This window comes from Carcharhinus amblyrhynchos, chromosome 26 (genome assembly GCF_965287045.1).
Source record: "Carcharhinus amblyrhynchos chromosome 26, sCarAmb.v2.hapA, whole genome shotgun sequence".
Lineage (NCBI taxonomy): Eukaryota > Metazoa > Chordata > Chondrichthyes > Carcharhiniformes > Carcharhinidae > Carcharhinus > Carcharhinus amblyrhynchos.
Genome location: NC_137349.1, coordinates 1,166,903 through 1,194,698, shown reverse-complemented (window position 1 = coordinate 1,194,698; position 27,796 = coordinate 1,166,903). Strand labels below are relative to the sequence as shown.

Sequence of the window (27,796 nt, the reverse complement as noted above, 5' to 3'; positions counted from 1 at the left end):
CATGCACACACGAGTGCTGCAAGTGCTGACGATAACAGAATTCAATACATGAGCGCTGCTAAATTCAAACAAATTGCAACTGATGACATTATTAGCACATGTGTTTGGAGGTATGGTGGCGTGGTTATGTGAAAATTTCCTTTTGTAGAAATCTTTTTATACATTGTATGTTTGTTAACCAAAACTTTTTCCGTTTTGTTGCAAATGATCTTTTTATTGCAGCTGGCTTTATAAAGTCACCGCTGTCTGAAGTGAAGCTAATGGAAGACAATGTAGAATTGAACTGTGAGGTAATTGGAAAACCCACCCCTGAAATTCAGTGGTGGGGCATAGAAGGCAATGATTCAGAGGTTATGTCGCAGCTCTACGATGGTGCGCGACAACAGCGAGTCAAAATCAACTCCAGTTATGACGTTGATGCGAAGAGCTCTATCAAGATCATGAATCTAAGTATCGAGGACTCTGGCACGTATGAATGCAGAGCCAGTAATGATCCGTACCGCAATGATTTACAAAAGAGCCCAAAAATCAAGTGGATACGGTCCCAGGCGACTTTAATAGTCATTGAACGTGAGTGGTGGTTGCCAAGTTGAGGCAGAGATGTTTACCAATAGCTTAGTCCAAGTGCCTGAAATGCATTTGGTGCCCTTTTCGTCATCCTTCCAAGAAAATCTCCTGGCACTTGCTCTGCTGTCGTGTGACCAAAGCCATATCCAACCCTTTTCTACCCTAGCATTTACCTGTTTTTATCCTGTGACTGGATGCAAGGCTGTGAGATTGTTTTCCCAACTTTTGGATTTTGGAAGCAAAATACTTTAAGATATAATGACTCCCAATAGAACAACCCTGAATTGAGGGTGGTTAGCTGTTTAATTAAACTGATGAAATCAATATTTTAGCGAACTGATTCAGCCCTGAGTTAGATTTCTTCAGATCTCTGCAATCCTGGATCAAATTCTGGTAATAAGAAATATTAAATGTCTGGCTCACCATTTTACCTTTACAGCATGGGGGAAAAATTGTAATTTTACAATCTCACACTTTGTTACTGGTCTTGCATTTTACCTCTACAACCAGAAGATGGCAGCTGAACAGCTTTCTGGTACTTTAGGAAGACATCGCATATTCTGTGAATCCTGCAAAACCATGTACTTTCTCAATCGCTATCTTGTGATTGTCGTTTTGGTGTGTGTAAGTTCTCCCCATCCTCCATGCTCCAACTTTGAGTGTTAAAGACTCCTTTATTCTCTCCTTGTTTTGGCCTATACTGTAGTGCTCTTGCATTTTGCTGGTTATGTTACAGTCGCTCAAATATTATAGTGCAAACCTTTTTGTGGGGGAAAAACAAAATAAGGACGTCCGAGCTCTGTGATCAGACGTTGTGATTATAACATTTTCTTTTAAGACATAAAAGCAGCAAAGAAATTTTTCCGTAAGCTGGTAATATTGCTATTATAATAACAAGGGTGTTTGGATAACGCTGAAGATGCGTGACTTTTACAGAATAGTCTTTACATTTTTAATAAACTTTTTCTGCACAAAGAGTGAATAAAGTATAATCAGACTACTTAGCACTAATGTCCTATTTGATTTGTGCAGGCTGGATTCATGGCAATGGGAGGATATTTTTTACCTCAAGTTCCATTGCTATACAGCATCACAGTAAACAATAGTTTATTTACTATGATGCTGTATTCATATTCTGTTGATTTTTCATTTAAAAATAAAAATGCCCAGATCCCACTGAGGTTTATTTATATATGATATGAATTATTAAACTAGTTGATTTAACATTCTGATCAGATCCCATTCAGTGGAAAAACTACTTTTGAGTATTATTTGAGATAACATGATAGATTTTATAAAAAGGAATGTTTAATCCTAATTGTTAGTGATAAAATTATAAGCCATATTATGAAGGAAATTAATTGGCAGTGACTACAGTGTTTCCTGAAATTGGGAAATTTAAATATCCATGAAATAGCTTGTGTTTTTAATAAAAAAGCAGAAGGAAGAGGTTTGCATTTTGTTGCTGTGATGAGCTTCAGTAGTTTACTTTCCTCCCTTGAACTGATTAGTGCAAAAGTTGTCTCAACAAAGCAATCATATATTTGTAGTACTAAAAAAACTGAATATTGTTTTATTTATTTAACTCAGAGAAAGCTTTCACTTGACTGTTGTTTTAAGCCATATATTAAATTGAAAACTGTTTATAGTTCGTTTTTAAATTTTAATGTAGTTCATTACTTGGAGGTTTATTGTTATCTATGCTTTGTGTAAATACAATGAAATGTTTAAATTTGGATGTGTGCATTGGGTGAAGTATGAAAGCTTGATCAATATTTTTGTGGTTCCCCAGTCTCTGGATTCATAGAGTTTTCATTGAAGCCTGAAACTGTTCTTTCTTTACAAACAGACCCTATAATTATGACGGATCCTACCGTCTTGGATTCGGGGGATATTTCAGTGGAAACGGTGCTTCGCTGCAACCTGACAAATCCACCTTCTCCAATTGAGGGGCATGTGTGGAAAAAGGATGGCATAGATATCCCAGAAACCAGTGATGGAGAGGCTTCAGCAATTACAGAATACAAGTATGTATCAAGTACTTCCACTGCGGCTCAGCCTGCTGTTGAATAATTCTATAATTAAAAATGAAAAACCAATAACATTGGGAGTAATTCTCCCAGCCTGTTGCACTGCCCCCCAACCTCTATGCGTCTTTGGCAGCTGGATTTCCGGTGCTGTCATCTCCACGCCTGGGGGGCTGGTTACCCGACCCCACTAGAATGAAGGTGGGGTGGTTGGGGGCAGAGCAATCGCTGCTCTCTTGGGGGATGTGGGGGTGCCCCTGGGCACTGATAGTGCCCAAAGGGCAAAGTGCCAATGCCTAGGGGCATCTTGTCACTGCCCAGGGGCCCAACGTCTCTGGGGGGGGGGGGGGGGGGGGTGGTGGTGGGATGGGGGAAATCTTTGACGGTGGCCAGCAATCGGGAGGCTGGCAGACGGGCCACTGCGCATGCACCAATCTCGGCACTGACAGATCAGCGTATGCACAGTGACCCGTTACGCTGTTGACCTCTTCAGCGGGAGTAGACCCTGCCCACAGCTTTTTGGACTGATACGTGCTAGTGCACAGAATGCGGAAGGTTCACTTTGAAATTTCTGCCAAAAAAAAGTGTGACTGACTTTAGTTTTTGTGCAAATTTTTTTGGGAAAATCGCCTTCGTTGTTTTTCCTTGTCAGAGTCATAGAAGCCCTACAGTGGAGAAGGAGGCCATTTGACCCAAGTCTGCACTGACTATAATCCCACCCAGGCCCTATCCCCTTAACCCCATATGTTTACCCTGCTATTCCCCCTGACACTCTGCCATGGCCAATCAGCTTAACTCGCATATCTTTGGACTGTGGGAGGAAACTGGAGCACCCAGAGGAAACCCACACAAACACGAGAATGTGCAAACTCCACACAGTCATCCAAGGCCGGACTTGGACCAGGTCCCTGGCGCCGAGAGGCAGCAGTGCAAACCACTATGCCGCCATGCCACCGAATGTCACATACAGTACCATCAATTAGGGTAATGTTTTCAACTAGTTTCTATTGCCATACTCTGTCGCTATTACTGTTCTCAAATCATTCCCCCTCTCCTACACCTGCTTTTGCTGTGGTTGGCCTGAGTTTATCAACCGTCTAGAATTCTTAACAGAAGCATTGAATGTGTAAACTATACAACTGGAGATCACTAGTAGACTGTCAGGAACAAACCCAGTAAGGAATGCAAAAGAGATTTCTTTATACTAATGAGAATCTTATCACCATATAGAGTAGTTGAATCAAATTGGGGAACCTAGGTAAAGATGTGCTGAATTGAAGAATAACAAGATTTGTTCATCGAGTTAGAGGAAACTCCTAACAGTATATTTTTTTAAAGCCTGAAGGATATTCCTAGAATGTTTGTTATTTTGAGGACTAAAGTGGGTTACTTCAATTTGATACATGCGCATACAAGCCACAAACAGTAAGGATAGACAACAACACCTCCATAATCATCCTCAACACTGGTGCCCCACAAAGCTGTGTTCTCAGCCCCCTACTATACTCCTTGTGCATCAATGGATGTGCGGCCAAATTCCCCTCCAATTCGATTGTCAAGTTGCTGATGACACCACTGCAGTGGGTCAGATCTCAGACAGTGACGAGACAGAGTACAGGAAAGAGATAAAGAATCTGGCGAACTGGTGCAGCAACAATAACCTGTCCCTCAATGTCAACAAAACAAAGGTGATTGTCATTGACTTCAGGAAGCATAATGCCCCTATCTACGTCAATGGGGACAAAGTAGAAAGGATCGAGAGCTTCAGGTTTTTAGGTGTCCAAATCACCAACAACCTGTCCTGGTCTCCCCGTGCCGACACTATAGTTAAGAAACCCCACTAACGCCTTTATTTTCTCAGAAAACTAAGGAAATTTCAGCTACAACTCTCACCAATTTTTACAGATGCACCATAGAAAGGATTCTTTCTGGTTGTATCACAGCTTGGTATCGCTCCTGTTATGCCCAGGATCGCAAGAAACCACAAAAGGTCGCGAATGTAGCCCAATCCATCACGCAAACCAGCCTCCTACCCATTCACTTCCTGCTGCCTTGGCAAAGCAGCCAGCATAATTAAGAACCCCACACACCCTGGACATTCTCTCTTCCACCTTCTTCCTTTGGGGAAAATGATACAAAAGTCTGAGGTCACATACCAACAGATTTGAGAACAGCTTCTTCTTCTCTGCTGTCAGATTTTTGAATGGACCCACGTTGCATTAAGTTCATCTTTCTCTGCACCCTAGCTATGATAAATCAAAGTATTTTTTTAGAGAAAAGTGGAGACATCAAAATCGGTGATTGGTTTCTTAAGCAATCATGATCACTGTTAAGATTTAAACAGTCCATTCTTTTATCCTAACAATTATGGATTATTATCTTAATTTGTAAACTAAAAAGAGGAAAAAATGATGTTTGAAGAGTGAGCTGGATTGCTTTTTTAAATGGATGGATGCAAATAATATATCCACTATGCAAAAAAGTCCATTTCTAAATGTTTAAATTTACACAATTTTCAAGTAAAATGTTTAGTTATCGAAAAATTGAAATAATTTGCTTTATTATTGTCACACATATTGGGATACAGTGAAAAGTATTGTTTCTTGCACGCTATACAGAAAAACACCATTCATGAAGTACATAAGGGAGAAGAAAAGGGGAGGATACAGAATAGTGTTACAGTCATAGCTAGGGTGCTAGTTTGAAATAAGATAAATTGTAGAACTTTACCGTAGCTTGCACTAGAAGTTGGGCTAAGGTGAGGAACAGCAGATAAAGTAATGAAACTTGATGGCAACTAATAAGCATGGAAAGGCAGGGCTTGTCATCACTTGGAACTCAATGGTTGAAGCCTTGTTATCAGATGTCGTGGGCAGTGGGAACACAGAATTGGTCCTTGATGTACTGCATGACAGTTTGGGGTATCTGTTAGAGGTGGACATGCCTTTGCTAGTATAAGCACTGTTGGCTGAGCTGGATAGTCACAGCAAGAATTATCAATAAATCTAAGCCTTTAATGCCTTACTAGTTTGCCAATTGTATTTAAACAAGAAGGCTACTAAGTGCAAAAGGCAGAGATAGAAATGGATTAAAAAATCAAATGCTGTTAAGACACAGGCACCTTGAGAAATTGATTCTTCTAAATGTTTACTGTGCAGTGTAGGAGTTAGACTGATTTTTGTCACTTGCATTGTTTCTTGCTGAAGGAATTGCATTACGAGTGCCATATCAGGGTTGTTTGACATCTTAGTTCCTTTAACAACATCTTTTGAAATAGGCAGTGTAACTGGACTCGCAGCAAGATGCTTTCAAGTTTCTTTCTGGTATAAGACCACTTCTATGCGGTAGTCACATGCCACATAGGCTTCATTAATTACAGCACCTTTTTAGTTGGCAGTTTCCCCAGTTGATGAGAGAATCAGCTTTAGATTTTAATGTTAGAAAATGCTGACAGTAGAGTTGTTTCCTTAATTGCATGAATATTTCACCCAGAAAATTCATCATTATTCTTGGGAGCATATACAAGATTTGTTTGTGATTTAATTGCAAGACCTTCATTTATAGCATTTTTTTCCTTCAGGTTGAGTGTTGTTGATGCAAAACATTCAGGGGAGTACAGTTGCCATTATCTTACCACACCACCTGTCAACAGTACCATCCATGTGAAAGGTAAGGCTAAAAGAAAGTACCTAATTTCTATAGTAGATGTGTAAATAATTATAAAGGAAATGATAGTAACAGGAGAAATCTGCTTGTTTATGACTTCATTCTGTTTAGAACATAGAACGTAGAACATTACAGCACAGTACAGGCCCTTCGGCCCTCAATGTTGTGCCTTGCTATGTCCAATCCCAAGATCAAGCTATCCCCTCCCTATAATTCTGGAGTGCTCCATGTGCCTATCCAATAACCGCTTGAAAGTTCCTAAAGTGTCCGACTCCACTATCACAGTAGGTATTCTATTCCGCACCCCAACCACTGAGTAAAGAATCTACCTCAGACACCCCTCCTATATTTCCCAACATGAACCTTATAGTTATGCCCCCTGGTAACAGCTATATCCACCCGACGAAATAGTCTCTGCACGTCCACTCTATCAATCCCTCTCATCATCTTATAAACCTCTAAGTCGCCTCTCATCCTCCTCTGCTCCAAAGAGAAAAGCCCCAGCTCCCTCAACCTTTCCTCATAAGACCTACCCTCCAAACCGGGCAGCATCCTGGTGAATCTCCTCTGTACTCTCTCCAACACTTCCACATCCTTTTTATAGTGAGATGACCAGAACTGAACACACTATTCTACATGTGGTCTCATGAAGGTCCGGTGTAGTTGCAGCATAACTCCATAGCTCTTAAACTCAAACCACTGTTAATAATTGCTAACACACTATAAGCCGTCTTCACAGCTCTATCCACTTGAGTGGCAACCTTCAGATCTGTGGATATGAACCCAAGGGCTCTCTGTTCCTCCACATTCCTTAGAAACCTGCCGTTGACCTTGTAATCTGCATTCAAGTTTGTCCTACCAAAATGAATCACTTCACACTTATCAGGATTAAACTCCATCTGCGACTTTTTGGCCCAGCTCTGCATCCTATCGATGTCTCTTTGCAGCTTGCAAGAGCCCTCCACCTCATCCAATACTCTACCAATCTTGGTGTTGTCAGCAAATTTACTAACTCGCCCTTCAGCCCCCTCTTCTGAGTCATTGATAAAAATCGCAAAAAGCCGAGGACCCCGCACTGACCCCTGTGGTACACTGCTGGTAACTGGCCTCCAGTCTGAAAATTTTCCCTCCACCACCACCCTCTGTCTTCTATGATGGGCAGTTACTTATCCAATTGGCCAAATTTCCTTCTATCCCACACCTCCTTATTATCTTCATGAGCCTACCGTGGGGAATCTTATTAAGTGCCTTACTAAAATCCATGTATACCACATCAACTGCTCTATCTTTGTCTGCACACTTAGTTACCACCTCAAAGATTTCAATCAAATTTGTGCGGCAGGACTTTATCTCTCTCAAAACAGTGCTGACTATCCCTGATTAAACTGAATCTTTCCAAATGGTCATAAATCCTATCTCTCAGGACCCTTTCCATTAACTTACTGACCACTGAAGTAAGACTAACTGGCCTATAATTACCAGGGTCGTTCCTATTTTCTTGGAGAAGAACATTTGCCACTCTCCAGTCCTCTGGCAGTATCCCTGTGGACAGTGAGGACCCAAAGATCAAAGCTAAAGGCTCTGCCATCTCATCCCTTGCCTCCCAAAGTATCCTAGGATGTATCCCATCTGGTCCAGGGGACTTATCCACCCTCAAGTTTTTCAAAATTGCTAATACAGCAATTAGATTGCAGGAATGTTGCATAGTGCAATGCAGTAGGCCTCCGGTTAATGTTGTGAAGTCCGATGAGCATTTGTGTCTTCACAAAAATAAATAAAAAGCTTACTTTTGGGCTGCTCTTTTAGTTGACACTGCATGGGGTGTGCACAGATTAGTTCCAAAATGGCAGCAGGATTATATTGATGCTATAGAACTCAATATCTGAATAACCCTATGCTTTTTTTAAGTTGCTGTCTTGCCCACCCATTCGGCGGGCAAAACAATCTAGCAAGTTCTTTTTCACCGTGCAGGTTCTGCCAAGTCGAAGATGTCTGTTTTTAATCAACAGGTGGTGAAGGCGCCAAAGATATAAAATTTTATCTTTTTAAGGTAGAGTGAGGATGATCACGTGAGCAAAATAGCTGTATAGTGACATGTAGAAAAAAAACTTAAATACATTCTGAAAGGAAGACAAGCAAGTATTACTTGTCTTGCACTGAAGTAATTCAGATTATGGTACCAAAAATAATAGTTTAGGAACTAGGAATTTAACCTGTTAGAGTCTGTCACTAAAGGTGCTGGAAGAAAAACCTGTCATGATTGAAAAGTAAGTTATTGTTTAATCTAGCTCCACCTGGCGTGAGCAGTGACAAGAAATCTGAATATGGAAACGAAGGAGATGTTGGCGTGCTGACATGCAAGAGCAGTGGATATCCACTAGTTGAGAACTGGTCATGGTCCCGGAAAACTAAAGTTGGTGAAGAGGTAAATAAGGACGTGATTAAAATATGTTTGTGGATGACTAAGATATTACTGTAGTTCGATCACACCCGTTCAATATTGTGTACTTCCTTACCAGTAGCCTTTTCTGTTATGAATTGCAACTTTCCAGTGGGTAGAACATTTTGACTAACAATTAAGATATTTCTTTTATCTTCCTGTTGGAACAAGCATGATTGAAGTACAGCAAAAGCAGCACTTTGAGTGTTTGTTCTGTTATTCAGCTTGCTTTTGGGTCACACTTCACAACTTTGTTTATAATGTTAGAATTAGATTTACAAGCACCACTACATTTTTCTGATATAGAGATCTCCATAGCACCAGGGGATCCTTTTGGCACAGAAGGAGGTCATTCAGCCCGTCAGATCTGCACCGATTATCTGAAAAAACATCTTATCCAAGTCCCCCACCCACCCTATCCTTGCAATCCCACTCATTTACCATGGCTAATCCACCTAATCTACACAGTTTAGGACTGCGAGGAAACTGCCAGCACCTGGAGGAAATCCACGAAGAATGGTGGCTCAGTGGTTAGCACTGCTGCCTCTCATAAGAACATAAGAACATAAGAAATAGGAGCAGGAGTAGGCCATCTAGCCCTTCGAGCCTGCCCCGCCATTCAATAAGATCATGGCTGATCTGTTGTGGCTCAGTTCCACTTTCCCGCCCTCTCCCCATAACCCTTAATCCCCTCTCTTATCAAGAACCCATCAACCCGCTTGGGTTCAATTCCCAGCTTGGGTCACAGTCTGCATGGTCCCCCCCATGTCTGCATGGGTTTCCTCCAGGTGCTCAGGTTTGCCGTCTTGAAAGAGGTGCTAGTTCGGTACATTGGCTGTGCTAAATTCTCCTTCAGTGTATCCAAACAGGCGTTGGAGTGTGGCAGCTAGGGGATTTTCATAGGGCAATTTTGTTGCAGTGTTACATAGAACAACATAGAACACTACAGCACCAACAGGTCCTTCGGCCCACAAGTTGCGCCGATCACATCTATACCTACAAAGCCATAGACCTATCTATAACCCCCAATCCCATTAGATCCCATATACTCATCCAGAAGTCTTTTTAAAAGACCCCAGCGAGTTCGCCTCCACCATCACCGACAGCAGCTGATTCCATTCACTCACCACCCTCTGAGTGAAAAACTTACCCCTAACATCTCCTCTGTACTTGCTTCCCTGCACCTTAAATCTGTGTCCTCTCGTAGCGACCATTTCAGCCCAGGGAAATAGCCTCTGAGAATCTGCCCTATCTATTCCTCTCAACATCTTATAAACCTCTATCAGGTCGCCTCTCAACCTTTGTCTTTGCAGGGAGAGGAGTCCCAGCTCCCTCAACCTATCTTCATAAGGCATGCCTCCCAATCTAGGCAACATCCTTGTAAATCTCCTCTGCACCCTTTCAATAGCTTCCACGTCCTTCCTATAGTGAGGCGACCAGAACTGCGCACAGTACTCCAAGTGGGGTCTAACAAGGGTCTTATAAAGTTGCAGCATTACCTCCTGACTCCTAAACTCAATCCCTCGATTAATGAAGGCCAGTACATCATATGCCTTCTTGACCACATCCTCCACCTGCGAGGCTGATTTAAGAGTCCTATGGACCCGGATTTGCTCTTCAACACAGCTAAGTCTCCCACTTTTGATATTGTATTCCTTCATCCCATTGGTACTGCCAAAATGGACCACTACACATTTATCTGCGTTGAAGTCCATCTGCCACTTCTCCGCCCAGTCTTGCATCCTATCTATGTCCTGCTGCAACTTCTGACATCCCTCCAGACCATCCACAACACCACCAACCTTTGTATCGTTGGTGAACTTACTAACCCATCCCTCCTCTTCCTCATCCAGGTCATTTATGAAAATGACAAACAGCAAGGGTCCTAGAACAGATCCCTGGGGCACTCCACTGGTGACCGACCTCCATGCAGAAAAAGACCCATCCACAACCACTCTCTGCCTTCTGCAGGCCAGCCAGTTCTGGATCCACAAGGCCAAAGCCCCTTGAATCCCATGCCCTCTCACCTTCTCAAGAAGGTGTTAATGTAAGTCTACTTGTGACCCTAATAAATAACCTTAAAAAAAAATGCACAAACTCCACACAATCATCCATGGCTGGAATTGAACCTGGATGCTTGGTGCAATGAGGCAGCAGTGCTAACCACTGTGCTATCTCCAGTGGGTGAAAACTGAGATTAAAATATCATAAGTATATAGTTAAGGGAGATTATGTAAATGTATTCTTTTAATCTAATATCTTTTTGGGAGATGTTGGGGTGCCAATAAGAGGAGTGGGCATCAGGCAGTTGAGAGCATGGCAGATTTAAAACTAGTTATGAAGGAAACTTAAGGATCGAGGATATCCAACAAATGGGAGCACTTCATTAGAGTTGAGAAAATTGTGAAAATTTGAGTACTTATAGCTGCTTGTGAATTTTAAATGGGTATTTTAAAGCAACATTTGTTTCTAATTTAGTTGATTATCAACGGAACAAAGAAATTTCACATCAAAAGTGCAGGAAATAAGACGGAGTTGCGAATCTATCCTCTGAGTATTGAAGAAGACGAAGGAGATTACTCTTGTAATGCAACCAATGAGATTGGCACAAGAGCAGGGATCGTTCATTTTCGTGTTCGTGGCCGTTTTGCTGCTCTCTGGCCCTTTTTGGGAATCGTCGCAGAGGTAATTGTGCTTGTTGCAATTATCTTCATTTATGAGAAAAGAAGAAAGCCTGATGAAATTTCAGATGGTAAGTTAACAGACTTCTTCATCACTTATAGTATGCATGATCAACTGCTTACTTTTAATCAGGTTCAAGAATATTAGAACAATTTCACCTTGACCAGAGTTGACCAAGAGGAGTGTACTCAGTCACACTCATAGACTGAATTTTGGAACACATTGATATTGAGGATCTGCTTGGAGCAACTGTTCAGATTTTAAATAAGCTCCTCAATCTGCTGTGAATTTCTCTTGTCTCGTTCTTTTCTAAATTTCATATAGCATTGAATGGTATTAGAGATATGTGACGCAAGAACATACTGGCAATGAACATGTAACGTTTTAACCAGTAAGAAGAACAATGCAATTCTTAGTGCTTTTTGGGGCTTAACCTTGTGTGTAAAGAAATCCCATTTACATTGAGCTTATCAAACTAAATGGACCGTGTTCTTTTGGAAAATAAACTAAATCCAAAATGGCGGTCAGACTAATTGCTAAGGCATTATAGATTGGAATGAATCATCTTATGGAAATTTCCATTTGGTTTTCCATTTTAATTTGTATTTACAAAAATTTTTCTTACTTCTATTTCTCATTTAAATTGGTGACATGGACCATGTAAAATTGGATTGAAATTAGTAGCTAGTTTCTTTCGGCTGACACAGACATGATAGGGCTGAATGGTTTCTTTCTTTAACCCAATTTGTAAATCATAGTTATTCTTTCCATTACTCTTCCAGCAAGGTTTTGCATTAGCTACAAAATAGTAAGGTACTTATAACCTTAAGCGCTAGTTGACACCTTTGGCTCAATTGTAATCCTGAATAGATTTGTTATTTTTATTGTATGTGTGAGCTGTGTCGCTAAATGGACCATAAAGTTATATTCTGTTTTATGGGATCCGAATTAACCAGTAATCTTTGCTAAAATTAAAACTGCTGGAAATGCACTCCTGGTTGGTGAGATTTGGGTATGGCCCTTTGTCCATCTAGGATATGTAAAACACTAATTTGTATTTTGTTTTCTTACAAAATCCATTAGGCAGATTCTATTTCTAGCATTTGTATTTTTTAATTGTACAGTTGATTTGCTTGAGAGGGAGCACCAGCTCATATTCTCCGTTGCATTTATTGTTCATTCAATTAAGACAAAAGACTGACTTTTATTTAGTCTTCAGTCTTCAGTTGGAATGGATAGCTGGTGACTAAGTAGATCAGAGTAATGGCATTTAACATGGATTTTCCTCATTTTGAATTTGAAGCCTGATTTTTAAACTCAACTGGTGTAACCAAGGCCAGGATATTTTGGAAGGCAGGATTTCCATCCAAACTGACTCTAGCTAACCCAGTGCCATTTCATGCCTAAATTGAGCATCACTTGGCTGCAGGCAGGATGTCTGTCTCCACTATGAAGTCCCACCTAGCTAGCAACACTCTAGTTTTTGCAGCAGCTTCAGTGGTAAAGGATAGAAGTGCATGAAAGTGACACTTTGGGGTTGGATGGAAAAATAAGTTTTCAGGGTCCCAGACCAGGAAGGTGGAATGGAAAGGGAGCAGTTGGGGTGTTGGGGAAGAGGCCAGGCAGATCCAGTGGCCACTGCATCTTAAAGTTGAGGGGAGGAATTAGATGCTTAAAGTTAGCGGGGGGGGGCATTCGATGGAAGCTTTATGCCCACTCATTTTCAGGCTTCCTACACCTGAGAGAGAACCATCTGCCAGAGACCTTGCTTGTTGCAATGTAAAATTGCTGTGTGTTTGGGGTAAATGGAAACCCAGAGGGAAGCCCATTCCTTTTATTTCCAGCTGCCCACCCCTACCAGATAAAACTACCCTTGCAGGGGAGTGTAAAATTCAGGTCCAAATCATTTTCAAAGGGTTAAAGTCTTCTGTTGCTTGTTACAGTCTGATGCAGATGGGCTGACTATGCTAAGCCTGCCTCTCCATTTACACAATACCTAGCCTCATAGTAAATGCACTCTCTGCATTGTAAATGGGTAATTATTTTTTTCATTGTTAAGCAATTGCATTGCAGTAGAGAAAAAAACATTACAAAGTAATACATGGTTATGTGGGGTGGCATGTTATTTCTATTGTTGAAAAGCTGAATGCTTAGATTAGCAATTTTAACAAGGGAGTGCTGCAACAGGTGCCCATCTGCAGAATTTTTGGAATCCAACATTTGAAGAGAAAGTTTGAGGGTCCTGTCTGCAGCCAAGAGGCCCAGAATATGGGAAAGGCAGGGGTCTCAGCTGAATCTAATGATGGACCTCATTAGTATTTTTATACTCTGTTTCATGTCTGTCTACTGACCATATTGAGAGGTTGGATGGCTGTCACCTGAGAAAGACTGCAGTTGGGGTTAAAGAGAATGGAAGGGAGAGACAACAACGTGGGGGTCTGCCAGTTGTGGCAAGTTAGCTTGGTGGAAGCACTCCTATGCAACAGTCCTCGCCTTTAGTTGGATTTCCTGACCCTTGGCGAATGCCCTCACCATTAAATCAAAACAGCTGTCAAAGTCTGAGGTACAGAGCTTCATTACAGACCTAACTCTGGAGCTAGCTACTCACCTGAGCCTCTGCTCCACCCTCCCTGCCCCTCCTCCAACCCCCCAAACTCAAAAACAAGACTAACATGAGTAAAATGGAAGAGGTCCAGGAGATAAGATTCCAAGCCACAATATAAAGGACAAGGTACCCTGCAGGGCAAGAAGGGTTGAATGTGAGCCGAAAGAAAAGAGGCAGAGCAAGTGGAAAAGGTCGCTTCTCTATCTGACCCCAAAAACCAATTACACTGGAAATAGATGTAGTTATAGCAGAATGGGTTTGGGCTTCAGTTGATGGGGTACCAGAGATGACCAGTACTGTCAAAATAAACTCAAGACAATACAAGACTCTCAAAGTCAGTGTTTTCTGTATAAAGACAAAACTTTATTAAACCAGCGGCCACTGGGAGATCATCAAAGGGTTAATCAGCTCTGACATAGAGCGTCAAAACCTCTCCAATGAGTCTAACAATACAATCAAAAAAAAAATCAATTTTCGATTTTTCTTATCTATCATTCCTGCCTTATAACTAAATCAGTCATCTTCAAGATACACAAATCGACCTCAAAACCTGTCAAATATTCTGGCCAGTTGTATTCCACTCCTCAACATAATGGTATTTTGTTAGTCCATGAAATCCAGAAGCTAACTCCTGTCTTGGCTGACCCTTACACCCTGGTTGCCTAGAAAACGTTCATTGTCCAAACTTGTGGCATGATATCTGGACACCAGTCCATCTCGTCTGGATCATGAATGAGTCCTATTCATCAAATGTGATTTTGTGTTCTCTATCCAAAACTTTAACTGATAGAACTTGCATATTTCCATGGTTCAAATATTCTCTTGAAATATGGTTTCACCCTTTTACCATGATGCCTTGTAATAAAATGCTTTTTATTACAAGGCATCATGGATAACGTGGATGCCGTGGATAACAAAGGAGGTAAAGGAAAGTGTTAAATTAAAAGCAGATGCGTTTAGAGTAGCTAAGAGTAGTGGGCGAGAAGAGGATTGGGAGAGGTTTAAATGTCAACAAAGAATGACAAAGGTTGATAAAGAAGGGTAGGATAAACTATGAAGCTGGGCTAGCGCTTAATATAAAAAAGATAGCAAGAGTTTTTATAAATATATAAAAAGGAAGAGGCTGGCTAGGGTGAATGTTGGACCCTTAGAGGATGAGAGGGGGGACTTAGTGGTAGGGGATGGGGAAATGGCTGAGGCCTTGAATAACTTCTTTGTTTCTGTCTTCACGGAGGAGGACGTGAATAATTTGGGTGTTAGCGATGGAAAGATGGTAGGAGTGGGGGGCCTGAATGACATTATTGTTACTAGAGGGGTGGTGCTCAACAGACTGGAGGGACTGATTGTGGACAGGTCCCCAGGACCGGATGGAATGCATCCAAGGGTTCTGAAAGAGATGGTGGAGGTGATAGTGGATGCCTTGGTGATTATTTTCCAAACGTCGCTGGATTCCGGGGAAGTGCTGGAAGATTGGAAAACGGCTAATGTTACGCCATTGTTTAAGAAGGGTGGCAGGCAAAAGGCAGGGAATTATAGGCTGGTTAGTTTAATGTCTGTTGTAGGTAAAATGTTAGAATCCGTGATCAAGGAGAAAATAGCGAGGCATCTTGAGGAGAAGTGTTTGATAGAGCAGACGCAGCACGGTTTCGTTAAGGGGAAGTCGTGTCTGACGAATTTATTGGCGTTCTATGAGGATGTGTCTAGGGCGGTGGATAGAGGAGAGCCGGTGGATGTGGTGTTTCTTGATTTTCAGAAGGCATTTGACAAGGTGCCTCACAAGAGGTTATTACAGAAGGTAAGGGGGCATGGAGTTGGGGGTAGGGTGTTAGCGTGGATAGAGGACTGGCTGTCAAATAGGAGGCAGAGAGTGGGGGTCAATGGGTGCTATTCGGATTGGCGGTTGGTGACTAGTGGGGTGCCCCAGGGGTCGGTGCTGGGGCCTCAGCTATTTACCATTTATATAGATGATCTGGAGGAGGGAACAGAGTGTATGATGTCGAAATTTGCTGATGACACCAAGATTGGTGGAACGGCAAATTGTGGGGGGGGTGTGGAGAGTCTGCAGAAGGATCTAGATAGGCTGGGCGAATGGGCCAGGAACTGGCAAATGGAATTTAATGTTGGCAAATGTGAGGTTGTCCACTGTGGTAGGAATAATGGTAGGAAGGACTATTACTTACATGGCGAAAAACTTCAGCAGGCGACAGTGCAGAGGGACCTTGGGGTCCTTGTGCATGAGTTGCAAAAACCCAGCCTGCAGGTGGTCAGGAAGGCAAATGGGATGCTGGCCTTCATAGCGAGGGGAATTGAATATAAAAGTAGGGAGGTCTTGCTGCAGCTGTATAGGGCACTGGTGAGGCCGCAGCTGGAGTACTGTGTGCAGTTTTGGTCGCCGCACTTACGCAAGGATATTTTGGCCTTGGAGGGAGTGCAAAGGAGGTTTACTAGGCTGATTCCGGAGATGAGGGGGTTGAACTATGAGGAGAGGCTGAATAAACTAGGCTTGTACTCGGAGTTTAGAAGAATGAGGGGAGATCTCATTGAGACATATAAGATGATGAATGGGATGGATAGGATAGAGGTGGAGAGGCTCTTCCCGCTCAGAAAGGACAGTAGGACTAGAGGGCACAGCCTCAAGATAAAGTGGGGGGGGGTGGTTTAGAACGGAGTTGAGGAGGAACTTCTTTACTCAAAGGGTGGTGAATCTCTGGAATTCTCTGCCCGTTGAAGTGGTGGAGGCTGCCTTGCTAAATATTTTTAAGACGCGGGTTGATAGGTTTTTGGTAGGCAAGGGGCTTAAGGGTTATGGGGAGAGGGTGGGAATGTGGAACTGAGACACGACAGATCAGCCATGATCTTATTGAATGGCGGGGCTAGATGACCTACTCCTCCTATTTCTAATGTTCTTATGTTTTTTCTTATGTTCTTTTTGACTAAAGTGAACAATATTTCTTAATACATTTAAAATTACCAGCATTTATCTTTTACCATAATCACTTATTGGAATCCATCACTGCATCACATGTAAACAACTTATTGGCTCATTCGAAAGTCATTTAACTGATGCTAGTTCTGTCAGTGCCTTAATTTGTGCTAACTTAAAAGATCTCACTAATCTTATTACCCCACTTCAGTTTTCTATCCTTAAGAATCTTAATGTCCAGCAAATCTCCCTTGGATCCTGGGATTTAAAATTTGGCACCCCCCACCTTATTAGTGTTCATTCAGGATGAACACAGATCAATACTTCACACTAAAGAACAATATTCTTACCTACTTTATCAAATGTAGTCAGCACAAAGAAGAAAAAGTTGGAATATCTCAGCAGGTCTCACAGCACCTGTGGAGAGAGAATAGAGCTAACATTTCGAGCTTTACAATTCTTTCTCAACTATGACGAAAGATTATCCAGACTTGAAACGTTGGTTCTGTTCTCTCGCTGATGCTGACAGACCTGCTGAGATTTTCTGTCTTTGTTTCCGGTTTCAGCATCCACAGTACTTTGCTTCTATGTTAAAATCTAGTCAGATTTTTGATTCCACTGAAGAGGGGATTTTACACAGAATTATCTGCATGGACTACTTTGACTAAATTCTGTAGGGGACTGACAAGTGCTGATGTGTTCCTTTTAACACAACACAAATATTAAAATATTGGATATTATTTCTGTCTTTTAGAACATAGAACATTACAGCGCCGTACTGGCCCTTCGGCCCTCTGTTGCATCGACCAGTGGAACCAATCTAATGACCCTCTAACCTAAACTATTCCAATATTATCCATGTGCCTATCCACTGACCATTTGAACGCCCTTAACGTTGGCGAGTCCACAACTGCTGCAGGCAGGGCATTCCACGCCCTTGCTACCCTCTGCGGTAGACAGAGGGGAACCGGTGGATGTGGTGTTTCTTGATTTTCAAAAGGCGTTTGATAAGGTGCCGCACAAAAGGTTGCTTCAGAAGTTTAGGGGGCATGGAGTTGGGGGTAAGGTGTTAGCGTGGATAGAGGATTGGTCGTCTAATAGGAATGATGTGGGTATGCCGGCGTTGGACTGGCGTAAACACAGTAAAAAGTCTGACAACACCAGGTTTTAGTCCAACCTATTTATTTGATAATATACTCTTGCGAGTATAGCGTCTAATAGGAGGCAGAGAGTTGGTATCAATGGGTGCTATTCTGATTGGCGGTTGGTGACTAGTGGAGTGCCGCAGGGATTGGTGCTGGGGCCTCAACTATTTACCGTTTACATAGATGATCTGGAGGAGGGGGCTGAATGTAGGGTGTTGAAATTTGCTGATGACATGAAGATAAGTGGAAAAGCAAATTGTGCGGAGGGTGCGGAAAGTCTGCAGAGGGATCTAGATAGGCTGAGCGAGTGGGCGAGGACCTGGCAGATGGAGTATAATGTTAGCAAGTGTGAGGTTATCCACTTTGGCAGGAATAATAGTAGGAGGGATTACTATTTAAAGGGCGAAAAGCTGCAGAGGGACCTGGGGGTCCTTGTGCATGAGTCGCAAAAACCCAGTCTGCAGGTGCAGCAGGTGATCAAGAAGGCGAATGGTATGCTGGCCTTTATAGCGAGGGGGATAGAATATAAAAGCAGGGAGGCCTTGCTGCAACTGTACAAGGCACTGGTGAGGCCGCAGGTGGAATACTGTGTGCAGTTTTGGTCACCGCACTTGCGCAAGGATATTTTGGCCTTGGAGGGAGTGCAGAGGAGGTTCACTAGGCTGATACCGGAGATGAGGGGGTTGGACTATGAAGAGAGGCTGAATAGACTGGGTCTGTACTCAGAGTTTAGAAGGATGAGGGGGGATCATATAGAGACGTATAAGATAATGAAGGGGATGGATAGGGTAGAGGTAGAGAGATTCTTCCCGCTCAGAAAGGACAGCAGGACTAGAGGGCACAGCCTCAAGATAAGGGGGGAGCAGTTTAGAACAGAGTTGAGGAGGAACTTCTTCACTCAAAGGGTGGTGAATCTCTGGAATTCTCTGCCTGTTGGTGGTGGAGGCTACCTCGCTAAATATATTTAAGACACGGTAGATAGGTTTTTGGTAGGTAAGGGAATTAAGGGTTATGGGGAGAAAGCGGGCAAGTGGAACTGATCCACTTCAGATCAGCCATGATCTTATTGAATGGCGGGGCAGGCTTGAAGGGCTCTTCCTATTTCTTATGTTATGTTTTTATGTTTAACCTACTACTGACATCCATCCTGTAATTATCACCCCTCAGTTTAAAGCTATGTCTCCTCGTGTTAGCCATCACCGTCCGAGGAAAAAGGCTCTCACTGTCCACCCTATCTAATCCTCTGATCATCTTGTATGCCTTAATTAGGTCACCTCTTAACCTTCTCTCTAACAAAAACAACCTCAAGTCCCTCGGCCCTTCCTCATAATACCTTCCCACCATACCAGGCAATATCCTGGTAAACCTCTTCTGCACCCTTTCCAATGTTTTCACATCTTTCTTACAATGCGGCGACCAGAACTGTACGCAGTACTCCAAGTGCGGCCGCACCAGAGTTTTGTACAGTTGCAACATGATCTCACGGCTCCGAAATTCAGTTCCTCTACCAATAAAAGCTAACACACCATACACCTTCTTTACAACCTTATCAACCTGGGTGCCAACTTTCAGGGATCTATGCACGTGTACACCGAGATCTCTCTGCTCATCTACACGACCGAGAGTCCTTCCATTAGCCCTATATTCTGTAAGCCTGTTACTCTTTCCAAAGTGAATCACCTCACACTTTTCTGCATTAAACTCCATTTGCTACCCCTCAGCCCAGCTCTGCAGCTTATCTATGTCCCTCTGCAAACTGCAACATCCATCCTCACTGTCTGCAACTCCTCTGACTTTAGTGTCATCTGCAAATTACTAACCCATCCTTCTACACCCTCAACTAGGTCATTTATAAAAGTGACAAACAGCAGTGGCCCTGAAACAGATCCTTGTGGTACACCACTAGTAACTGAACTTCGTTAAATTTTGAGTAGCATGTGATGAGCAAGTGTGAGAATATAGTTGTATTTCAGTCACTCATATTAATTTGGTCAAATCGGTTAGTCCCTGCCAATTTTTAGGAGTGAAATTGACTTTCACTAAGAGCAAAATGTGCTCGATGTTATCGACAGCCCATTTTAAACAGGCTGCTCTTTTGTCTCCACAGCACTCTGTTTTATTCCATCAAACTTCAATAGAAAATAAAATTGGACAGTGTAGAATGGGCTGGTGATCAAGCTACTATCAAAGACTGATTTCATCCCAAAGCTATTGTTGCAAATGGCATGCGGGGTGATTGTCATGTGGCCATTGAAAACTTTCTGGGGCATTGATCACTTGTGTTCAGTACAGCAAGGGTGTCTCATTATGTGATTGAAGCAAAATGCTATTCCTTGATGAAAAATGTTTTCTTTCTCATTTGCTGCTGGTTCAAATCCTGCGGTAAGTGGAATAAAATGCATGTCGTTCTGAAGCGACATATTCCATTACCTGCGTCGCTCAGATTTCGAGTTTCTGTCATCGCTGCACAGTTGTTTAGCATTAAGCGACTGTAAATCGAATAAATTGCTGGTTCAACAGACCCTTTTATTTATCACTTCAGAATGCTATAAAACTATTTAGTTTGTTTAGCTGTGTTTTTTTTCTCCCCACACTTCATTTTAAATTTGAAGAACAATTTCTGAATGGACAGAAGATAAAATTAGTATCCAAATTTGCAACTTTAAGCTACCTGTAAATTTACATCTGACATTTTTAATCTATATTCCAAACAGAATGCTGTTCATTATGTAGGTTTTGTGATTGTGACACACACTGTTGCTGGTCACTGTATCAAGATCTACAAATTGCCAGTTTTACCATCTTTTGAATTTCATGGTAAATGCAGTTACAAAGTCCTCAGAGTTTGGCCTTATAATTTGTCACTTGTTATTCCACCACAATGGTATTAATCCAAGTGATTACTGTTAATCCTGATAACATAAATAACAGCACCACAACATAAAAAAAGTCAGGAAAATATGTTTGGGCAGGAGGAAGTTTGGCACAACCTATTGTTACTAATATTTCCACAGGAATTTTGGGAGTAATGGTAATAATGGAATCATAGAATGATACATGACAGAGAGCCATTCAGCCCATGTCTGTTTGTGCTCTTTGGTAAAGCTATTCAATTAGTCTCACTCCCCTGCACTTTCATGTATCCCCTCGATCAGTCCACAGGCATGACCCTAACTTGCCTGCTGCATGCCATTTAAACTCGGCATCCTGCTCTCATGCCCACATGTCCTTCCTTGGTTTGGTGCAATGATGTCATGAAGCCCAGTGCAAGCTGGAGGAGCAGTATCTCATCTTCGGATTAGGTGTGTCATATCCCTGTGAACTCAGTGTTGTGTTTGGCAATTTTAGATTTTGACCTTTCTCCTCCATCTTAAACTCAATTTTTTTTAATATCTCATGTATGTAATGCCTCAGAATGAACCCCTCTCCCTCGCACCAGGATATATGTTTAAAGTTGCTACTTTGCTGCACTTTTTGTGCACTGTAACATAGTCTCCCTTATTCAGTTCTGTTGAAGAATCAAAGGACTCAACGTTTACTGTTTCTCACCTGATAGATGCCGGCAGACCGGCTGAGTTTTTCTGGTGTCCTCTGTTCTTGTTTGAGTCCAGCATCTGTAATAATTTGTTTATTCTTGCAACAGTTTTGATTTCCAACCCCACGTGAAAACTATTTGTGTGTGTACTTTGTCAAGAGCCTAATAAAATAATTTAGCCTCATTGCTGGTTACCACGGGTTCAGTAGTATTTTGACAAAGCACGTCCCATTGAACTAAAATTAATATTTTGCTAGGTAAAAGAAGAAACTCCGGCTCTGAAGTGAACATATTTCACATTTATGCTTTTATTTGTAACAATTTTGGTCAGTGACGGTGGTTTTTTCGATTTACAGCGCTGTCACAATGAAAACAAATGGGATTAGGCCCAAGGTCCATTTGCCTAATCAGAGTTCATGTTTAATATATTTTGGCATTCGCAAAATATCCCCAAACAAAATAGCATTTGGTCAAAGTAGTTAAAAAATACATTCTTTTGTCAGAGGATGTAGTGATTGAGGATTTTGGAGAATTCCAAAACCTTGAGCCTAAACTTGTCCCATATCCTGCAAAGTTTGCTGATTGAACAAAGCTGCTGCTGATCTGCAGCTCTACTCTTGTTTTCATTTTAGAGTTCTGCTTAGTTTAGTGCTAATTTTAGGAGTAAGAAATTGCTGCTTTTTTTGCTTACAGGTTTAAGGTTTGAGAACCACAAATCATAGTGGCAAAACAAACTCCTATGGGAAATCATCTGATTTTAGGGAATACATCCGTTAGCACAATAAACATGTTTGATGCCTGAAGGTAATTTCTCAAAGAGCCAATTATGAAATTAAGGTGCAGTCTTGCTGTTAGGTTTGCTGTGGAGCCCTTGAAATAATTTTGAAGAACTATCCTGCAAAGTAATTTCCAAGGAGTGTGGCAAAACAAATAAAGAATGTGGTTTACATATCCACTTTCAACATAATGGTGTATCTTGACATGTGATATGCTACGGTATTGCGGACTCTTTGTGATTGTGTTCTATCTTTATTCTATAGTTTGAACACCAGAAAACTGTTGTGATGGTCTGCCACTGTTGTGTTGAGCTGCTTTTATCTTGGCATTAAAATCTTAACTTTTCACAGATTAACGATTTGTGACAAAGCTGAACTAAAAGTTAAGACATTTGTTTTGAGATTGAATGGCAAAATGACACCTGTAAATTCATTTAATATTTTAATGTGCCTTTACTAAAGCTTGTCTTCATTTTTGTGTTTGCATGGTGATCAGACGATGAACAAGGATCTGCACCCTTGTAAGTTTACTCAAATAATTTCATATTTAAATGTTTGTATATTAACAATTGTGAGCAGTTTGTGTTAGAGCTTTAACAATTTTATCCTTTCTGCCACAGGAAAAGCAATGCATCCATGAATCATAAGGATAAAAATGTCAGACAGCGAAACTCCAACTAATTCGATTTTATTCTTCAGGGAAGGTTGGTAGATATTTTAATTAAATGGTTGCTCAGATATTTTAAATATTTCCTGTTTCACAAAGTTCAAATTGTAAAATTATATTTATCATTACCTGAGTTTGCGCAGTCATTCTTGTGTCTTGATTCCATCTTAAAGGCTCTGCAAAATTAAAACTATCACTTTTTGTTTGAGATATTTTTGTCAAACATGTCAGGCATAAAGATGCAAGTCATTGCCTACTGATCTAAATTGTTGTTCAGTGAAATATTTTAAGGGGAACACCCCCCTATAAATAGCAAAAGGAAAGCAAGACTTGGCGTTTATATACTGTCCCTAAATGATGACAAGGTGTTCCAAAGTGTTCGATTTTGAGAGGTTACCATTTTGAAGACATGTTACAACCAGTTTGCACCTGACCAGCAATGTGATAATGACCAGATGATCTATATTAGTGATGTTTGTAGAGGGATAAATATTGGACAGGACAACAAAAGTTGTTGACTATTTTACTTCTGTGCTCCAACCCCTTCATATGCACTGTTAACAAATCAGCCTTTTACAGTGACAGTTGAATAAATCATTAATATGAGTTAGATTGTGAAACTGGCCCCCATTTGTAGCTTTGCCTTGATGCCATTTTAACATTCAAATGTCTGTGTTTCCAAAACAAAACATTGACTGTATAGAACTTAGGACATCACGATCTTATGTAAGATTCTATATAAATCTAAGTCTTTTGTGACCAGCTTTCGTGCTAGCAAAGTTTTTTTAATCCTTTCTTGCTGCTTTCATTGGCAACATCAGTAAACTTCCCATGGATTATAATTGAGCTGAAGAGTTTGAAATCTTAAATATACGTAGGCAATTTTTTAATCAGCTTTAGACTGTGGTGAGTTAATACTGCTTATTATAAAGTTGAACATAACATAAGAAATAGGAGCAGGAGTAGGCCATCTAGCCCTTTGAGCCTGCCCCGGCATTCAGTAAGATCATGGCTGATCTGAAGTGGATCAGTTCCACTTTCCCGCTTTCTCCCCATAACCCTTAATTCCCCTGTATATCAGAAACCTATCTACCCGTGACTTAAATATATTTAGCAAGGTAGCCTCCACCGGGCAGAGAATTCCAGAGATTCACCACCCTTTGAGTGAAGAAGTTCCTCCTCAACTCCGATCTAAACTGCACCCACCCCCCCTCCTTTATCTTGAGGCTGTGCCCTCTAGTCCTGCTATCCTTTCTAAGCGGGAAGAATCTCTCTACCCTATCCATCCCTTTCATTATCTTATACGTCTCTATAAGATCCCCCCTCATCCTTCTAAACTCCAACGAGTACAGACCCAGTCTATTTAGTCTCTCTTCATAGCCCAAACCCCTCATCTCCAGTATCAGCCTAGTGAACCTCCTCTGCACTCCCTCCAAGGCCAAAATATCCTTGTGCAAGTGCGGCGACCAAAACTGCACACAGTACTCCAGCTGCGGCTTCACCAGTACCCTGTACAGTTGCAGCAAGACCTCCCTGCTTTTATATTCTATCCCCCTCGCTATAAAGGCCAGCATTCCATTTGCCGCCTTGATCACTTGCTGCACCCGCAGACTGGGTTTTTGCGACTCATACACAAGGAGCCCCAGGTCCCTCTGCACTGTAGCATGCTGCAGCTTTTCGCCTTTTAAATAGTAATCCCTCCTATTATTCCTGCCAAAGTGGATAACCTCACACTTGCTAACATTATACTCCATCTGCCAGGTCGTCGCCCACTCTCTCAGCCTATCCAGATCCCTCTGCAGACTTTCCACACCCTCCATGCAATTTGCTTTACCACTCCTCTTGGTGTCATCAGCAAATTTCATCAGCCTACACTCAGCCCCCTCCTCCAGATCAATTTTTGCTCTTGAGTAAATGAGATATATAACCATGTAGCTAGCTTGCTCAAAAAAATGAGAGAATTTTAAAAGACCAAGTTTCCATCTTGACAAATTTCCTTGAATATTTTACAAACGTCTGCAGCTTCTGTGATGTGTTCACCATCACAAGTTACCATTCACTGTTAATTTCCGCTTTTCAGATGAATGCCAGTTTAACACAGAAACCAGAGAGCAAAAAAAATGCTTTTCTATAGCCCCAAAATCTGTACAACTGTCTGACTTGATATTTGTAGTATTTTGTTTTACCATTGTTTTATTAAAGATCTCCGTCATCTGCAGTATTTTGCTAATGGTGAAAGCAATTTAGTCAAAATAACTGAAATGTCTTTTGTTTCCCCAGGAGGAGGCCTAAATGTTAAGCAAAAATATTCTGATTTTTGCAGTTGGCACAGAGAACATCATCTTCAACACAATTAAAGTATTTGATCTATTCAGATCCTAAAAGCATTCAGATCTCTACCGAAAAAGATGAACTTAATAATTTAACTGCTGGTGTCTTTCAACCCACTGTATAATGCCACTGGCACTAGCATTCAATTGGTTAAAGAGACAGTATATTCTAGGCCTTTCTCACCTGTATAAACTGGACTAAAATGCTTCTGGTAAAGATTTGCTTTTTCTTGGTTAGACTGAAATCAATTATGTTCTGTTACATATAAATAATAGCAAATATTTGTCAGTCTTATATAAACTGCAGATTATCATAATTATTTTAATGTGGCTAGAATTTGTGAATGCATATACTTCATTTTCCAAGTTCTTAAATATAGACCAGTAGGTGTGCTGTCTCAGTTCTGCATGCTTAGAGTGGCATTGGCTTCTGCAATACATAGTATGATGCTGGTGAATTGCTCTAATGTATTACAGTTGTTCCCACTGTTATACTGATATTAAGAAAATGTTATTTTGTTATTTAAATTTAGTGCTTGTGGGAGTCTTCGATTAGCAAAGTTTATTGTCATGAATAGGGACTTTTAAAATTGACTGAGCAATACTGTAGCCCACAATTTTATCTTTGACAGTGAAATAGGATATTTAATATCACTATGGAAGTTCAGATCTTCAGGCAAGTTTTAAGCCCCACTGTCGATTTCCTGCCACTTGTTTCTTTGCCAGCTGTGGAGATTGCCACATGAATATGCTCAGATCAAGACTCCGTTGTGTAAATAGCACTTCAATGCCATTGACGTTGCTCAGTAAAATCTCTCAGCCAAGGCTCTCAAAGATAGATGAAAAGAATGTATTTTTGTGGGACCAGAACATGCACATTAATTCTTCCCAACCCCATTTTGGACGTCTGCTAGCTTGGATTTGAACCATAGCTCTCAGGAGTGATGTCTTGCCTGAATCCTGCAATCCATATTGGAACACTCATTTCTGGGTGAACAGCTTGTTGGTTCTGTTAATGCAAGACCTGCAAATTCTGTTGGATGTCACTCACTTTACAGCGCTTTTGGTTTCCTGTTGAGAAATTCCTCAGTAATGGAGACTTTAAAGTGTCTCTCACACTTCCGAGTTGTTACATCATTGAACCTAAAATGATTGTCAACTCTCAGCACCCCCCCCCCCCCGCCTCGCCTCTTGTGTTACTGGTAAGATTGTGTATAGTCTGTTATCTTTAGAGTAAGCTATTTTCATGTTTCCTCGACTGAAATTCTCAATAGATTGCGGCTGAGTATATTTGTAGCGTCCTATAAGTGGTAATATTGATGGAGCTTGCTTTGCCAGTATTTTTGTTGTCCTTTTGTCCAGGAAAGAAAAGGCCCAATTAATATGGTGGTCATGTTATTGCTTGTGGTTTCCACCTTTTTAACCTTCAAAACATGTTCCAGTGAAGGAGTAACATTGATCGGAGTTTGGTATAATTTTGCTGTAGCCACAGTTAATTTTGTGTTCTGAAATTGATTTTCTTTATTAAAAAAAGGCACAATATGATCATTGTCAGTTATACTTCTATTGAAATCCTCGAGTGAGAAAACTTTAGAAATTAATCTGATTTGAATGGTACCATTTTTGTATAGATGAGGGCTAGTTTATAGTATTTGACCATCGCCCTGCACTAATGGTTGGTCGTGTTCTGTGTAATGCACTAACATTTTTTGTGCTGAATCTGTATGTAAGTATATTAATTCTTTAAAAATGAAACTTGATAACTTTTTCATGTTGCCACGCCGCCTCACCAGTATGTGATACCGATGTCAGAATTCACAATAAAAATACTTTTGATTTTATCAACCAGATCTGTAAAATTGTTTTTTCCAATTTCATAGAACATCCTTTTTCCATATTCAGATGAATGGAATAGTAATATTTCTAATATGGCAGTTGAGATCTGGTTAAAAATGCACAAATTTACAACCTGGATAGCTTAGTAGGTTGACCACATTGCTATTTTGTAGCCATTCAAAGATTGAAACTCAGCTAAGATTTTCTGATCTGTTGTCTGGAGGAAACCCACGTCCGAAACGAGTGGATCAGCACTAAATAATTGTTTCATTGAGTGCAGTATCAGAGTCTTAAAAGTTGGCTTCGAAAGTACTGACAGCTGTATAGTGTGTGAACTACTTACAACATGGACAACTAAATTGTTGAGCTATGGAAAATTTCCTCATAGCTGTACTTGATTGTTTTCATCAAGAGTGAAGCAATATTTTTTATGAATAATGTGTATGGTCAGCCTTGCAATGAATCCCTGCAGTGCAGATGGCCATTCATCCATTGAGTCTGAACTGACAGTCCAGAGGCATCTCACCCAGGTCTTCCCCTCTACCTTATCCACGTAACCCTATGTATTTGCCATGGATAATCTACCTAATCTACACA

The 27,796-nt window shown here is 41.1% G+C and overlaps 1 protein-coding gene across 1 annotated transcript; it reads left to right on the top strand.

Moving 5' to 3' along the window:
- Nucleotides 1-152: 152 nt before the first annotated feature.
- bsg (basigin) lies at nucleotides 153-27,204 on the top strand. The gene is made up of 8 exons (XM_080213147.1): nucleotides 153-570; nucleotides 2,417-2,594; nucleotides 6,175-6,263; nucleotides 8,549-8,685; nucleotides 11,179-11,452; nucleotides 22,863-22,887; nucleotides 22,987-23,070; nucleotides 25,314-27,204. The coding sequence occupies exons 1-7, from the start codon at nucleotides 168-170 to the stop codon at nucleotides 23,045-23,047; spliced, it is 1,167 nt and encodes a 388-aa protein (XP_080069273.1). The 5' UTR covers nucleotides 153-167; the 3' UTR covers nucleotides 23,048-23,070; nucleotides 25,314-27,204.
- Nucleotides 27,205-27,796: the final 592 nt, after the last annotated feature.